Here is a 14,193-nt window from a genome sequence, read left to right as displayed (position 1 = left end):
ATCGTCATGGACCTAATGTTTGGTCGTTAGTATGGGCGATTTACATTATGTCATGGAATCATTAGTATTGAGCCACTCAAATTTCATCTACCATATATATCACTTGGATTTGTTAGCCACTATGGCTCTATCCCACTATATGTATATTAATTATCATATATTAATTGTAACGTTTTAAGGATATGCATGCATGTTAAATGTTATATTTCTTCATATAGCAATTTTTAAATTTACTTGCTCTATTTGACCCCATAAAATTAAATATTCTAAACACATGGATGTTGGTTGGAGTGTTTTGTCTCACGTGATTATACAAATAAAATGTAGAAAAGTGAAAATATGTTCGTGGCCTAGTAGCCTCTTATTATACTATTTATATGTAGCCCTGCCAATAAATAAGCAAAAGATCAAATTACAATAAACTGTTGGAGCTATAAAGAGATTAATTAGTTTCGTTGTATTACAATAATTAAAGAAATTGATTTTTTTAACTGATATACACACTTCATTAACGAAAAAGTAAAAACTGATATAGACACTTAGCCACCTTAAATATTTGAAGGATATGCAGATTAGTCTCGGAATCAGAAGACCCAGTTACGTATATCTTTGGATTATATTTTAAAGTGCAAAATGAAAATTATACATATATATATCTCTTTGGATTATATAACTAAAGAAAAGGTAGGGGCCATAATAACACAAAAATAACTGTAAAAAATAAAAGTGAAGTGATGGAAATATACATAAATCAAATGACCCACACAAATCTTATACTTTTTATATAAATTGATTGGGGGTGAATTATTTCCACTTAATTATACAAACATGCAACACAAGATGGTTCGGGTATTCTCAAGCAGCATACATATAATATAAATGCATGCTCATACACACAACTGCATGAATGTAAATGAAATCATAGAGCACATACGAAATCACCATTTCTCTCATCATCATCATCACCAACATCGTCATAAATATCAGCATCATCAATTTCATCAAGATCCATGCTCCCATCTATCAAACCTAATCCACCATTAGTATTCATACCATTCACTCCCTTTCTTGCTTCCTCTATTATCTTCACTATCTCTTCAACACTCTGTCGACACTTTTCTTCTTCTTCTTCTTCTTCATCTTCCACTCCGTTATCAGATTTCTCCTCCAACGGCACAACTAGAGGACCCTTCAAGAACCACGGGTGCTTTTCGATTTCCGGTACAGTTATTCTCTATCATGGCATCAAATTGGAAAAATGTATATATTAACATGGTATTCAACAATCCGGATTTCGGTTTGAATGTTTTGGTTTTCCAGTTTCCAAAAGCAGTAGTCAATCCTAACCGGTGTGGTAATTTACATTTGTAATTGGTTAGGGTGTTGTTTAATTACCTTATCGGGGTCAGCCACGAAGATACGAGATAAGAGATGCTTGCACTCGGCTGAAATCCTAACGTAATCCGGTATGGCGTAATGTACACTTAATATCCTCTGTAAATTAGGTATACATTAATTGCTAACATTTAACTATTAGTATTATTCTTATATTTATATATATGACAATATAGTAAAAAAAAAATTGTTATTGACCAAGAAAAAGATTAGCAAAAAGTTTTTATTTAATTAGTGGAAAGAACGTTTGATTTAAATTGTAATCTTTCAGTACCTGAATGGTTTTTCTAATGTTTCTTGGATCTTCGGGATCTTCAAAAGGATAAGCACCAACTAACATTACATACAAGGTCACCCCACACGACCACACATCTGCAATCTACATATTATTTTAAATCAAAATTTTATGACTTCTTTATCAAACAAGTTGATGTTGTTAATTTGTTTAATCAGTCTATATTATTTTAAGGGTTAAACAATTTAATATGTACCTTTCCATTATATTCTTTCCGGGACAAGACCTCCGGGGCAACGTAAGCCGGCGTTCCCACGGTCGATTTTGGCTGAGAGTGTAAAACTGATGACTACGTTTAAGAAACAAAGAGGAAAAAAATTGTTAAAATCATTAGTGTTTTTTTTTTTTAAACAATGAATACTACTTAAACTAAATGTGTAAAATATTATTATTCTATTTACCTTCGAGTATCCAAAATCGCAAATTTTGAGCTGCGACGACGGGCTCCCATCTAAGAGTGTATTCTCAAGCTTAAGGTCTCTATGACATATTTGCTGCAATAAAAAAAAAAAAGTTCCAGTTACTTAATATTATTATATAACCACTGGGGATTTCATTCAGATAAGAATAACGTAGTTAAATATACGTACCATAGCGTGACAATAGCTAACTCCCGAGATCAGTTGTTTGAAATAATATCTTGCCTAAAATAATAATGAGCAAAAAGTACGTAATCAATCAATAATACTACAATTAACCACGATATCAATTTTAAATCGTCGTTAATGATGAATTAAGTTATATACTTCGTCTTCGCTGAATCGACCGGCATTGCAAATTCTTTCGAAAAGTTCACCGCCTGCTGCATACTCCATTACTATTGCAAGATGTGTTGGTGTCACAAAAACCTACAAAAAAAAAAAAAAAATTGACAAATTAAAAGCCAACACATACATATCATAATTGTTTTTTAAATATTTTCCTCAAGATCGAGACGACCTACCGATTGTTTCTATTTTTATATAATCTTTGTACAATTTGTAATTGAATAATTTTCAATGCCGTGGCTATATTTATATATATATATATTAACATACGGTGTCATATAAATGAAACTCGAATTTGGACCGTTGGAGAATGGGACATACTATTAAAAGCGAAATATAATACATTCCCTTAGAAGAGGTCCAAAGTCTAACCATGATACGGCGGCATAAATTACATGACCAGAAAATATCTAATTTTATTTTAACCATGCGTCGGAACTTAATTACATGATCCAAAATCTACTCGCCAGTTCTTCTTTTGTAGCGGAGAAAACAAAAATATATCAGTAACCAAGTTTCGAACAATATTTTCGGCTGATGAATTTGATATATATATATTTTTTCTTTTGTTTTGTTGGTTTTTATTCAAACCTCTTTATCATATAGATAACATACCTCTTTAAATCGGATGATATTACGATGCTTCAAGTCTCTGTGGTTGATGATCTCTCTTTGAACATGTTCATCAATCTGTATAAAACCCATTTTGATGATATTATAATTAAAAATTGATTTCTAAAAACAGAACAAAAATCCAGATGAGAAAGAAAGAGACCAGTTTCATATTAACAAACTCGTGTGATAGACAAAAAGATAAGAAAAAAACCTTAAGGCCTCTCTCGATGTATTTAACGGCGTAAAACTCTCCGTTGGATTTTTCTCTGACAAGCTTGGCAACTCCAAAGTTACCGGAGCCAAGATCTCTTAAGATGTCGTATCTCTCCATTGATGGATGGTCTCGGACTCGGATCAAAGAACAGAGCAAAAAAGAGAATATTTTGTTTGTGGGGTTGGTTCTATGTCTCTAACAAAACTATGTCGTTTTTTTTGCTTCCTCCTCTTCTCTTTTTATTATTCTTTCGAGGTTTATTAAAAGCGAGATATGCGAGAGAGAGAGAGAGAGTTTAAGCTTTTTTTCTTTTCTTATGGTTCAGTCTACGTTAATACCATATTTATACACACACAGTACATACATATACAGTCAGCACCAACTAACTACCTTTATGGGTCCACGATACTATTGGGCCGTCAATAATATTGTCCAAAATAGGCCCATTTGACACGTGGTTTTCCTCTCTCAAAATATAGCACACATGAACAAGTTACAACAAGGACAGGAACAAGGTGAAGTTGTGTTGTGTAACTCGCAAAGCAAAGCCAGTTTCAATTCATGTTGTCTCTCTTCGTCGCTATTTTATTGTTTGTCAAATTTTACTTATTGTCAAACACATATTCACAATAAAATAATTCCATCACTAATCTTTATCATAGGGAATGAAAAGTTAATACCTGACTGAGTAAATGCGATTACCCATTTTTAGTATATATTCTCACTTTTAAAATGAAGTATTCTACCAAACTTACCTATTTTAAATTAAAAAAAAAACCTCATTTTTCTTTAGCAACGAAATAAAGAAAGAAATAATGGCCCACATTTTTAGATTTTTAATCCTTTTCCGCAACCCAATGAAAAACAAACTCATACTGTATATATATATATATATAAGTATATAACAATTAAAATACTCCTGTATACATAAATTAATAAATGAGCTTCTTATTTTATAGTATTACAAATTAGATGTCGACCGGAATAACAGGTCAACGGCTAAATAATCATAAGCTAAAAGCCAGAAAAATAAAATTAAAATGTTTCTTAAACAAACTATTAGAAAATGTAGGACTCCAAAATTATTACGTGTGCGCTAATCATTATCTGATCTTTGTGTTTTTTTTGTTCTTTTTTCTTTTCTGTTGTGTGTAATCGGTTTATTGCTTAAGCGTCTTACTTTCATTTCTCAGATTAATTAATCAATAACTTTTAAGTTTTAACTAGATAGATAATCCGTTTATAGTCGCACCCCATAATGTTTCCTTGTTTGATTTTATCGTTGTTGTGTAGATATAGAATGCGTATATGTATATAGTATAGTCGGATACTATATTTATGAATCATGATGATTCAAACAAATCTCTTTTTCAAATAAGCTTAAAACAAATCCTCTCTCAATGATCTCTTTCGATACTCAAGGAAAAAATATATATCCTTCATATGTTATTCTAAAATATTATGTTGTTAAGACTTGAGATATATATCTTTCAGATGAAACTACATCACCAACTTATGGAAGACACATATGATATAGATATAAAAATAGGTCAAGAAGTCAATGCTTTGATATACTACAATTTTTTAAAGAAAAACAAAACAATGATGTACGTGGCCTCGTAATAAACGTACACGTGGGAAATAGAAAGCAAGTGACAAACCTACATGCCAAGTGGAAGTGGTGTCCGTGCGTCAGGCGTGTGGGTTACGTGGATGGTGAAGATTGGGCCGTGATGTAAAAGCCCATCACCGTTGAATGGTTGGGTGATAACATTAGTGTCCCCACATTTTGGTTGCTATTATTAGAAAGAGTATTATGCATTTCAAACCATTATGATTTTTCCCATCAATATTTTCTTTATTATTATTACTTTTTTTTTTTTTCTTGATATGTTGGAATCTTGCATACCTTTTCCCCACAATATGCATTACATTTCGCTTTTGAAATTTGGCTAAATGCGAGTAAAAGGATGTCAATTTTATTAGCATAAATAGACATATAAAGCTAGAATCACAAAACATAAGGCAAAAGGATTGATTAAAAAACAATAAAAGAACTCGCACTAGAGAATTCGAAAGTAAATTTGGCAAAATATATATTTTCAAGATATATATAGTTTCTTCTTATATTTGCATAACAATATAAATTAAGAATGAAATAAATGGAACTGAACTTCACTTTCGATATTCGAATAAAGTTGAACTCTTTTTTTGTGTATCAAAATCTTTATGTTGTAAAGTTGCACGTATGGACACCTTTACCACATTGTCTGACCTTGCTCAGTCTTTTTTTTTTTTTTTGGTTTATATGATAAAAGTTTAAAGAAAAATTCGAAAAAGTTTTCTCCTACAGATACGGCCCATATAAATAGTGAAAAGAGGTAAGGAAATCTAAACAAAATTGATAAGCCTTCGTATTGTAAGGCCTCCTTCTAACGAGAAATTAAATAATTCGAAATTTGCGTCTCCACCGCAATCCGGGAATTTCTAAATAACCAAACCGGTTCGACCAGAATGTCAACAATTGAATGAAGACATAAATAACTGCAAAGATCAAAATGATCAAACCAATCTTTATTACAAAGAAAAAATATGTACACACAATAAAATTCCTGCAAACCTCAAAAGCTGTATGTAGTAGAAGAAAACACAACAATGACGTATCACAAAAAAACATATAAAAAAAACAATGCTCTTCAGGGCTCAGGAGACATGGGCGGTAATAGTGGCGGAGACGGAGACGGAGGAGTCTGTGGTTGCTGCTGCTTATCTTGTGAATCAGTGGAGGACTCTTTCTTGTGTGAGAAACTTAAACTCTTCCTCCTAACCAGAAGATCACCAAACCTACGTATAAATGCCTTCTTCTTCCTTGCTACTGCTCCTTTGTCGTTCAACTCTCCTTCTTCTAAATGATTCCCATCCAAATTCTCCAGATCCTCTGGATTCATCGTCTCTACTTCTTCCAAAAACGTACACGATGATCTCCTCTTGTGATGCGTCTGCGCATGTGGCGTCTCCGCTACGTCAAAGATTGAACCTTTGAATAGATAAGAATCTGAACTTGGAGAGCTTCCTTCACCACTTCCATCACTGTTCTCTTGTTGATGATGGTTCCCACCGTTTGAGGCTTTTGTGATCTCTTCCTCTACTACTGCTGTTTCTTTGTTGTGCTTGCTATGGTTGTAGTTGTGATGACCGAGCTTCATGATACTGAAACTACAAGTTTTCCCAATCATCTTCTTATCAATGTGGTTCTGATGTGTCTGCTCTTTCTTCTCCTTCTCTTCCTTCTTCTCGCTATGTTCTTTCTTCTCCTTCTTACTCTCTTTCTTCTCCTTCTTGTTCTCTTTCTTCTCTTCCTTCTTCTCGCTATGTTCCTTCTTCTCCTTCTCCTCAATCTTCTTCTCAACAACAACTTCTACATCCTTGTGCAACGACTCTTGTCTGCTCAAGCTTCTGTGTTTCTCTTCCTCCATAGCTACCTCTATTTCAGACAACAGCTTCTTCAACTTCTTTACATTGTCATTAGCCAAAGCTTCATTAACCTTCACCCTCTCGATCTCCTTCAAAGCGAATTCAAGTTCATCTTCCTTATCCAACAAGGCATCTTTTAGATTCGAATTCTCAGCTCTAGCGATCCCTGCTGCTTCTTTCGCTACATTAGCTTCGTTAATGGCTTGTTTAAGTATATCTCTAACCTTATGATTCTCATCTTTAGCCTTCTTGCTCAGATTCTCAGCAGCAACAAGAGCTTCAAGCAATCTATTGTTCTCATCAAGAAGTGAGTTCTTCTCGTCTTCTCCTCTCTTAATGCAACTCACAAACACAGACTCTTTCCCATTCCAAGCCAAAAGTGATTCCTCTGCTTCAATCCTAAGTCTCTCGCTCGTGTTCTTAAGCAGTTCAGCTTCTTTCCTCACTTCCTCATGTTTCTCTTTCCATTGCTGAGACTCCAACCTCGAAGCCTCGAGCTCTGTTTCCGCAATCACAAGCTTCTCCTTCGCTTGGCTACAATCAGTAGCCACCTCTTTCAAAGCCAATGCCAAATCATCCATTGCTTTCTTGCTCGTCATCTCTGCATCAGTCGCTGATTGAAGCTCGTTCTTAACCGATTTAATCTCTTCTAACAAATCAGATACCTTCAAAGAGGAAGCTTCTGCAGCCTCGTGAGCCTTTGCGAGACTCTCCTTGGTTGATTCCATCTCAATCTTTATAGACTCGATATCAAAATCCTGAACAGAACTATCATCTTCGTCTTCGTCCTCGCTAGAATCTTGGCTATTGTAAGATGTATCTATTCTCTCTTTCAAAGAAGCGATCTCTACCTTGGATTCTTCAACCAAAGCTTTTGTTTCCTCTAACTCTCTTGATTTCTCTTCAAAGGAATCAAGAAGTTGCTTCTCTAACTCTTTACTTTTCTCCACCTCAGCTTCAAGATTCTTCATCAACGTACTTTTCTTCAATAACTCGGCTTTTAAAGAAACGACTTCATTGTCTCTGCTCTCAAGGGAAGCTTTCATCATCTTGTAAAGCTCTGTATCGATATCGGCAACTTTGGTAGATGAATACCTCGGAGAAGCTACATCAATGGACGACGGTTTCTCATCTACTTCTCCCATTTGATGTCTTCTTATTCAGAGTTTCTGAGAAATGCAGAACAAAGAAAAAAAAAGAAAAGAGGACGTTTTAGGTAATGGGTTTTTGATTGACTTAGAATATATTTAAGAGGTTGCAAAAAAAGGAAAACGAAATCTATATTGGTCAAAATAAAGAAAATTTGGTTCTTAAAATGGTTTAGGAACGTATCTTCCTTTTTTTAAGGGGTTGTTTTGTTGAGGACCGTCCAATTATATCGTCCACAATCCAATTGTTTTAGAAAGTTTCAACAAATCCACAAAAAAAAAAAAACCAACCATTAAGACCTTTGAAGAGAAAGTAATGGTGACAAACTGAGTTAAGAAAAACATAATAATTTAACAAAGAGTTAAAAGCAATACACATATAAGCTTAAAAGAACACAAGATTGCAGACTTGTTACTACTAATTTGGTTTTTTCCCTACTACATACCCGAAATTAAGAAGAAAAAAACACAGCAATTGCGAGAAAGAAAAAAAACTAGTAGTAGACCAATCAATCATGAAATCAAATCCGCAGAGCGAAGTTAATAAACCTTGATCGGTTTTTTTCTTGGGTAGGAGGAGGTTCTTAAGCGCGTTCACCTCTGATACGACGAGCCAACTGAATATCCTTAGGCATAATGGTGACACGCTTGGCGTGAATGGCGCAGAGGTTAGTGTCTTCAAAGAGACCAACAAGGTATGCTTCAGCAGCTTCCTGGAGAGCTAAGACAGCATGGCTCTGGAAACGCAAATCAGTTTTGAAATCTTGAGCAATCTCACGGACTAGCCTCTGGAATGGGAGTTTCCTGATCAGCAACTCAGTACTCTTCTGGTACTTACGGATTTCACTGAAAACCCAAAAACAAGATTTAGGAGAATATTATTAAACCACACAATTTGCTGTTTAGATTAACTTTTAAAGACTGAAGAAGAATCGAACAAGGGAGGGACAAACCGGAGAGCAACAGTTCCAGGACGGTAACGATGTGGTTTCTTGACTCCACCAGTGGTTGGTGCAGATTTACGAGCAGCCTGTGTTGAATATAAAAGAAGATCAAACTCGATTATGACAATCAAAAGGTACAATTTTGAGGACAAAGAGAGAGAGAGAGAGAGACAAAGAAAGAACAAGGAACCTTAGTAGCAAGTTGCTTCCTTGGAGCTTTTCCTCCGGTGGACTTACGAGCGGTTTGCTTGGTACGAGCCATCTCTGCGAACGTATTCACAAGAAACTAAACAGTCAATTGAAGATTATAAACACCTAATTTGATGAAGAAATTGGGGGAAACCGAAAACCCTAACAATGATGAATCTTTTATCAAGCCGGAGGAAAAAATTCGACTAACAAACCCTAATTTTTCAAAACACAACTATGCAATTGACAATCGCACACAAGACAGATCAGTGACACAGAACAATGAAGCAAGAAACAAACGAACGATTATTAAGTGTTGATCTGAAAACTAAGCGACCAGACTCGATCTTAACATGTATATGCAACAAATTTGAAAGGCGGAGATTTGTTTTTTCAAACCGGAACGGGACAAAACCCAAAACTCAATTGTCGTGACGATCAGATCATAGAGGCAATAACAAAGAAATTTAATGAACGAGAGCTAGTACCCTAATCCCAAATCGTACCTCTTCGTCGCTTGAGCTGACTTCTGTTTTGTTATGTCTTTTTTGTCCTTCGTCACTCACAAAAGCAGTAATAGCAGATGATTGTAAGTAGTGGTTGTGGTCACAATGCGGTTGAATTGGGTTTATTTATAAGGGTTGTCCTGCCTGCCTACCAAAGTGTGTTCTCTTCTCACGATACGCTCCTTTTGTGCTTTCTTGCATCCTTAATCCGACGGTCAAAACATTTGCACATTGTGTTTTCTTAACTCATCCCCAACGGCTACGATTGAATATTTTAGGTGTCACGCGGATTACCAGTTTCGTGAATGTTGAAATTGTTTATAATCGAATCAAACTTTGAAACACAAAGCTAGTTTGATAATACAAATCAAACATATTTATAATGAACGGAATCAGATGAAACAAAAGTCAGAAACTTTAACATATCAATATGTCTTTTCAACAACAAAAGGCGTTTGATATTGCCAAAGAAGAAAGCAATACACACCACAAAACGTAGGCTAAAGTAAGAACACAAGCAAATCATAAGAACGAGTAAAGAAGAAGAAAAAAAAGCCAACCACCATTGTATTCAAGTCTCCTACAACCGAAAGCTTTTAAAGCCCATTATCTAATTCCAACTATCTATTTAGAAAACCCTCCACATTCACATAATCCGTCCACCTTCTCCATCACACTTAAGCACGCTCTCCTCTGATCCTGCGTGCAAGTTGAATGTCTTTTGGCATTATGGTGACACGTTTGGCATGGATGGCGCAGAGGTTAGTATCCTCAAAGAGACCAACAAGGTATGCTTCTGCAGCCTCCTGGAGTGCAAGCACAGCATGGCTCTGGAAACGCAGATCAGTCTGCATTCATAGAGAAAAGCACATAATAAGGTTATAACAATGAACATAACGAAGGTAAATATAATATCACCGATATCCAAAACACATATTTTTCAGATTCAATAGACTCATAAGCACCACATTCATTACCTTGAAGTCCTGGGCAATCTCACGAACAAGCCTCTGGAAAGGGAGCTTCCTGATCAGCAACTCAGTACTCTTCTGGTACTTACGGATTTCACTGTTAATCAAGAACAAGAAACACAAAGTTAGGTCAACTAAGATAACAACAAAGAAAAAACACAATCATATTTGTGGAAAAAAAAACAGAATGCATACCGAAGAGCAACAGTTCCAGGACGGTAACGATGGGGCTTCTTAACTCCTCCAGTGGTTGGCGCAGACTTACGTGCAGCCTTAAATTGAAAGAAAACAATAACCAATTAGAACAAATCCTGAAATGTGTTCATCAAAACAAACTCAGATCACATGTGAGAGCTAACCTTTGTAGCAAGCTGCTTCCTAGGAGCCTTTCCTCCAGTAGACTTACGAGCTGTTTGCTTAGTACGAGCCATCTGTTCATCAAAATAAAAAAAAAATTAGAATCAAAGTATTTCAATTGCAAGAATGTATCGTAAGATCAACACAAAACCAAAACAAATCCCCAATTGTAAATCGCATAATCAAGAAAACAGAAACCCTAATCTACAAGAGACGACGAATACGAATAATCTAATTACATCGGTGAAAACTACCGAGAATTAAAGAGGAAGCAAATGATTCCACCCAAAGAAACAACCTAATACTCAAATCTGGCGAATCGATTCATCTCCCTAACCTTAAAACCTAAATCCAGATGATTCGACGGCGAAGAAACAAGATAATGGCTACGAATAGAAACTAATCTCATACGAGCAACCGAACGATTACAGCTGTTTAAAGATCAAACGAAAGAAATTTTCCGGGAAAATCAAAGGGAATCTATGAATCGTACCTCAGAAACCTCTCTAGCTTCTCCGAATTTTCAGATAAGAGCTTCGATCTCGAAAAAAGTTTTTGTTAACAATGACAGTCTTCACGCGTGTATGGCTCTCGATATTAATTTATAGGCAACGATGGCAAAGGCAGATTTAATAATCGGACGGTTAGTATCGCTCATCAATGTGTTTCTCATGTTGTCTAATCGTGCGGGTTAAAATACCACAACATGTGTTTTCTTGAACGCAATCAACGGTCCAGATTTAGCTCTACAGGTTTGTTGAGGATCGCCAGGGCTACATTACTCGATTCTTATTGGTTGAATACGAAACGTCGCGGATCGTGGTTAATTGAACCGTTCCGATTTCATTTAGGCCGACAGTTAAATTAATGTGGGCTTAAAGATAAGGCCCATTCATTACGAAAATCCGATTGGTTGCCCGTTACATACGGTACATTAAATTGGTTGCATCAGTCAAACTTTTCGGTTTAATAGTCGTCTTCTTGTTCTTTTCTTTCTAGTTACATGTTACTAATTAATTACTTGTCGTTTTGTTATTGTTGATTTAGTTTTGTGGAGGTTCCTTCTTACAATTAGTAGTTTCATCTCATGTTGGTGGCGTTGCAAGGGCTCCTGCCATAATCTTTCGCCATGTTTCAGGTTTGCAACGTATTTTCTTATCGCTACTTCTTTTGGTTCATTTATTAAATTTGTTGGTTGTTAATATGTCAGAGCTGGCTTGTGTACGCCTAGGCCAGTTGCATTAAAGCTTTCTGTTGATATTCCTCCTCTACTCACTGAGCAGGTAACTACTCAATTAACTTTTTTTTGACAACGGTGATAGTCAATTGAAGATGTGTATTGTTGATTGCTTTCTTTTCCTGTTGGCAGCGTGTCCTTGATGCCCTCTCCCCACTTCTATTCGTGGCGGAACCTGTGCCATTCCTTGTGCTTATGGCTGTGGGAAAATTGTGATCAGTCAGGCACTTTCCAAGGTAGGTTGGTACACTCTGTTTTGTGCCATTTAATAACTGGATATTTTGAATTTCTAAAGCTAATTTGTTCTTGAAATTGCATGTTAATTGTCATACAGTATATAGTTTCATATTCTCTTTTCTTTTTCAGGCTGTTGCGGTTGAAGGAATCATGCCAGCTAATGCTATGTTTCTCTAGCGAGATCCTGTACAAGTTCGACAACGTTTCCATCTGCTTACAGGCGTCACCGTTCCCGCAAGATTGTAAGAACACCACACCATTTGAGAAGATTGTATGTCCATCGAACAGAATCAAAAACTCACTTTCGCCGGTTTCCTTTTCGAATTGTTTATTGGTCTAACCTTTACAAAAGCGTTTTGAAGATCCTACAACAACAACAACAACCCAAAAAAGAAAAAAAGGCTTCAATATAATCAATAAAGACGATAATACCAAAGCATTATACACTACTCAATTGTTTTGTCATGAGCAGATAAACAAAAATAGAATAATACCTCAATCCTAAAGAGCTTCAACAAATCAGAAGCTATATGTAAATCAATCCTAAAATAGATTCTATAATAGCAAGAGAAGCATGAAGTCACATATGGGGGATGCTATCTAATAACTGGCTTAGGTTCAATTAACTACTCAAACAAGAGACAGTCCTTCCCCATATCCTCATACCAAGGTAGCATCAAGGAGACATAACAATTTAAAATTAAAGGACATACTTCCTAATACAATCTCCACCCCCGTGTTCAGATGATGTAAAAAGACACAAACCCAAGATCAATGTTTCAGCTTTTTTTATTCACTGATCACCACAAAATTAAGCGATTTGTTTACCTGAAGATGAGAAGAATCAGCAGTACCAGATGTTTCAGCAGTCCAAAGGCTTTCCAAATTGAAATAAATCCTGGCCTTCTCATCGAGTGCATGGACTACAAACTTTCCTACAGGGTATCCGGAGAATTACATCCAACGAAATATAAAAATGAACACTTTGTGTAGATAGAAACATGAACACACACGAACCGTAGTCTATGACAACCCACTTGCTATCGTACCCTTGCACAGAAGGCAGCATTATATGTTTGGCGCCTTTCTGCTTTTGCTTGGTCTGTGAAGAGCAATACAAGAAAACCATTGGATCACTCTTTTATCATATCAAAACGTTTTCACAAAACAGAGCTAATCATTATCCATCAAAGGTCAAATTCAATTCTCGGAAGATGGAAGACGTGTGTACCTTATAGACTAATGCTTGAGCGATGTTTTTTAAGTGCCAATCGGATCTTCCGGTGGCGACGACCATGTAATCGGGCCCAGAAACAGTGATTGTGAGTTGGAACCACCGTAACGTTATCAGCTTTCAGGTCGGCGAGTATTTTCTCCACTTCGGGAAGCGTGAGAATCTCTGAGACGTCTTTGGCTCCGGAGGCTAAGATGCGATTCGGAGCAGAAGATAAAGCTAGTTTCCATGATTGATCTTGAAGAAGAGAGGAGCAACGAGATCGGAGGGCCGTCAACATGATGATGAGCTAGTTGCGGTTGCGAAAAATGGCCCTAAGATTGGGTTAAACACTATCAGGAATCAAAATCCAAAAGATAATGTGAATCCAACTCAGATTCAGCTCCAACAAAGAAAAAGAACAAAGCATTACGTCAGATTATTCAGAAGAAGAAATAGAAACTAAGGTACCTTGAAACACCGAGTCACCAGAAACGAGCAAATGATCTGAAGATCCTCCTTGTTCGTCTTGTTCGTGAAGCGAGCTCGCTCAGAAGAAGAAGAAGAAGAAGCTTCACAAAAAAATCCACAACAGTGAAGAATAGTTACAAAAAAAAAAAAAAGAAAAAAA

At 36.0% G+C, this 14,193-nt stretch overlaps 4 protein-coding genes, 1 long non-coding RNA gene and 1 pseudogene across 7 annotated transcripts; 1 reads left to right on the top strand and 5 right to left on the bottom strand.

Moving 5' to 3' along the window:
- Positions 1-756: 756 nt before the first annotated feature.
- On the bottom strand, positions 757-3,814 carry LOC104729340 (serine/threonine-protein kinase SRK2F). The gene is made up of 9 exons (XM_010448278.2): positions 3,284-3,814; positions 3,073-3,147; positions 2,437-2,538; positions 2,281-2,334; positions 2,092-2,184; positions 1,887-1,979; positions 1,670-1,774; positions 1,396-1,494; positions 757-1,234 (listed from the first exon to the last, which is right to left on the bottom strand). The coding sequence occupies exons 1-9, from the start codon at positions 3,401-3,403 to the stop codon at positions 920-922; spliced, it is 1,056 nt and encodes a 351-aa protein (XP_010446580.2). The 5' UTR covers positions 3,404-3,814; the 3' UTR covers positions 757-919.
- A 2,031-nt stretch (positions 3,815-5,845) lies between these two features.
- On the bottom strand, positions 5,846-8,188 carry LOC104729339 (uncharacterized). Its single transcript, XM_010448277.2, has one exon. The coding sequence runs from the start codon at positions 7,903-7,905 to the stop codon at positions 5,983-5,985; it is 1,923 nt and encodes a 640-aa protein (XP_010446579.2). The 5' UTR covers positions 7,906-8,188; the 3' UTR covers positions 5,846-5,982.
- A 52-nt stretch (positions 8,189-8,240) lies between these two features.
- Positions 8,241-9,813, bottom strand: LOC147930087 (histone H3.3). Of its 2 annotated transcripts, none has more exons than XM_087477816.1 (4): positions 9,548-9,813; positions 9,043-9,116; positions 8,862-8,938; positions 8,241-8,754 (listed from the first exon to the last, which is right to left on the bottom strand). In XM_087477816.1, exons 2-4 carry the CDS (start codon positions 9,112-9,114, stop codon positions 8,493-8,495), a joined length of 411 nt encoding a protein of 136 aa, XP_087333942.1. In that variant the 5' UTR covers positions 9,115-9,116; positions 9,548-9,813; the 3' UTR covers positions 8,241-8,492. The 2 variants fall into 2 exon arrangements, with proteins under 2 accessions (XP_087333942.1, XP_087333943.1); XM_087477817.1 differs by having other exon boundaries at positions 9,530-9,705.
- A 131-nt stretch (positions 9,814-9,944) lies between these two features.
- LOC104729337 (histone H3.3) lies at positions 9,945-11,451 on the bottom strand. Its single transcript, XM_010448275.3, has 5 exons — positions 11,369-11,451; positions 10,878-10,949; positions 10,714-10,790; positions 10,525-10,615; positions 9,945-10,395 (listed from the first exon to the last, which is right to left on the bottom strand). The coding sequence occupies exons 2-5, from the start codon at positions 10,947-10,949 to the stop codon at positions 10,225-10,227; spliced, it is 411 nt and encodes a 136-aa protein (XP_010446577.3). The 5' UTR covers positions 11,369-11,451; the 3' UTR covers positions 9,945-10,224.
- Positions 11,452-11,825: 374 nt separating this feature from the next.
- Positions 11,826-12,700, top strand: LOC104729335 (uncharacterized). Its single transcript, XR_758250.3, has 4 exons — positions 11,826-12,013; positions 12,086-12,158; positions 12,245-12,348; positions 12,479-12,700. It is a non-coding gene; the product is annotated as an uncharacterized LOC104729335 (long non-coding RNA).
- On the bottom strand, positions 12,367-14,171 carry LOC104729336 (protein Iojap-related, mitochondrial-like; annotated as a pseudogene). Its single transcript, XR_015574030.1, has 5 exons — positions 14,034-14,171; positions 13,581-13,897; positions 13,367-13,451; positions 13,178-13,284; positions 12,367-12,714 (listed from the first exon to the last, which is right to left on the bottom strand). The product of XR_015574030.1 is annotated as a protein Iojap-related, mitochondrial-like (transcript).
- Positions 14,172-14,193: the final 22 nt, after the last annotated feature.

This window comes from Camelina sativa, chromosome 12 (assembly GCF_030686135.1).
Source record: "Camelina sativa cultivar CO46 ecotype springtype chromosome 12, ASM3068613v1".
NCBI lineage: Eukaryota > Viridiplantae > Streptophyta > Magnoliopsida > Brassicales > Brassicaceae > Camelina > Camelina sativa.
The sequence above is the reverse complement of the archived record's forward strand: the minus strand, read 5'-3'. Positions and strand labels throughout refer to the sequence as shown.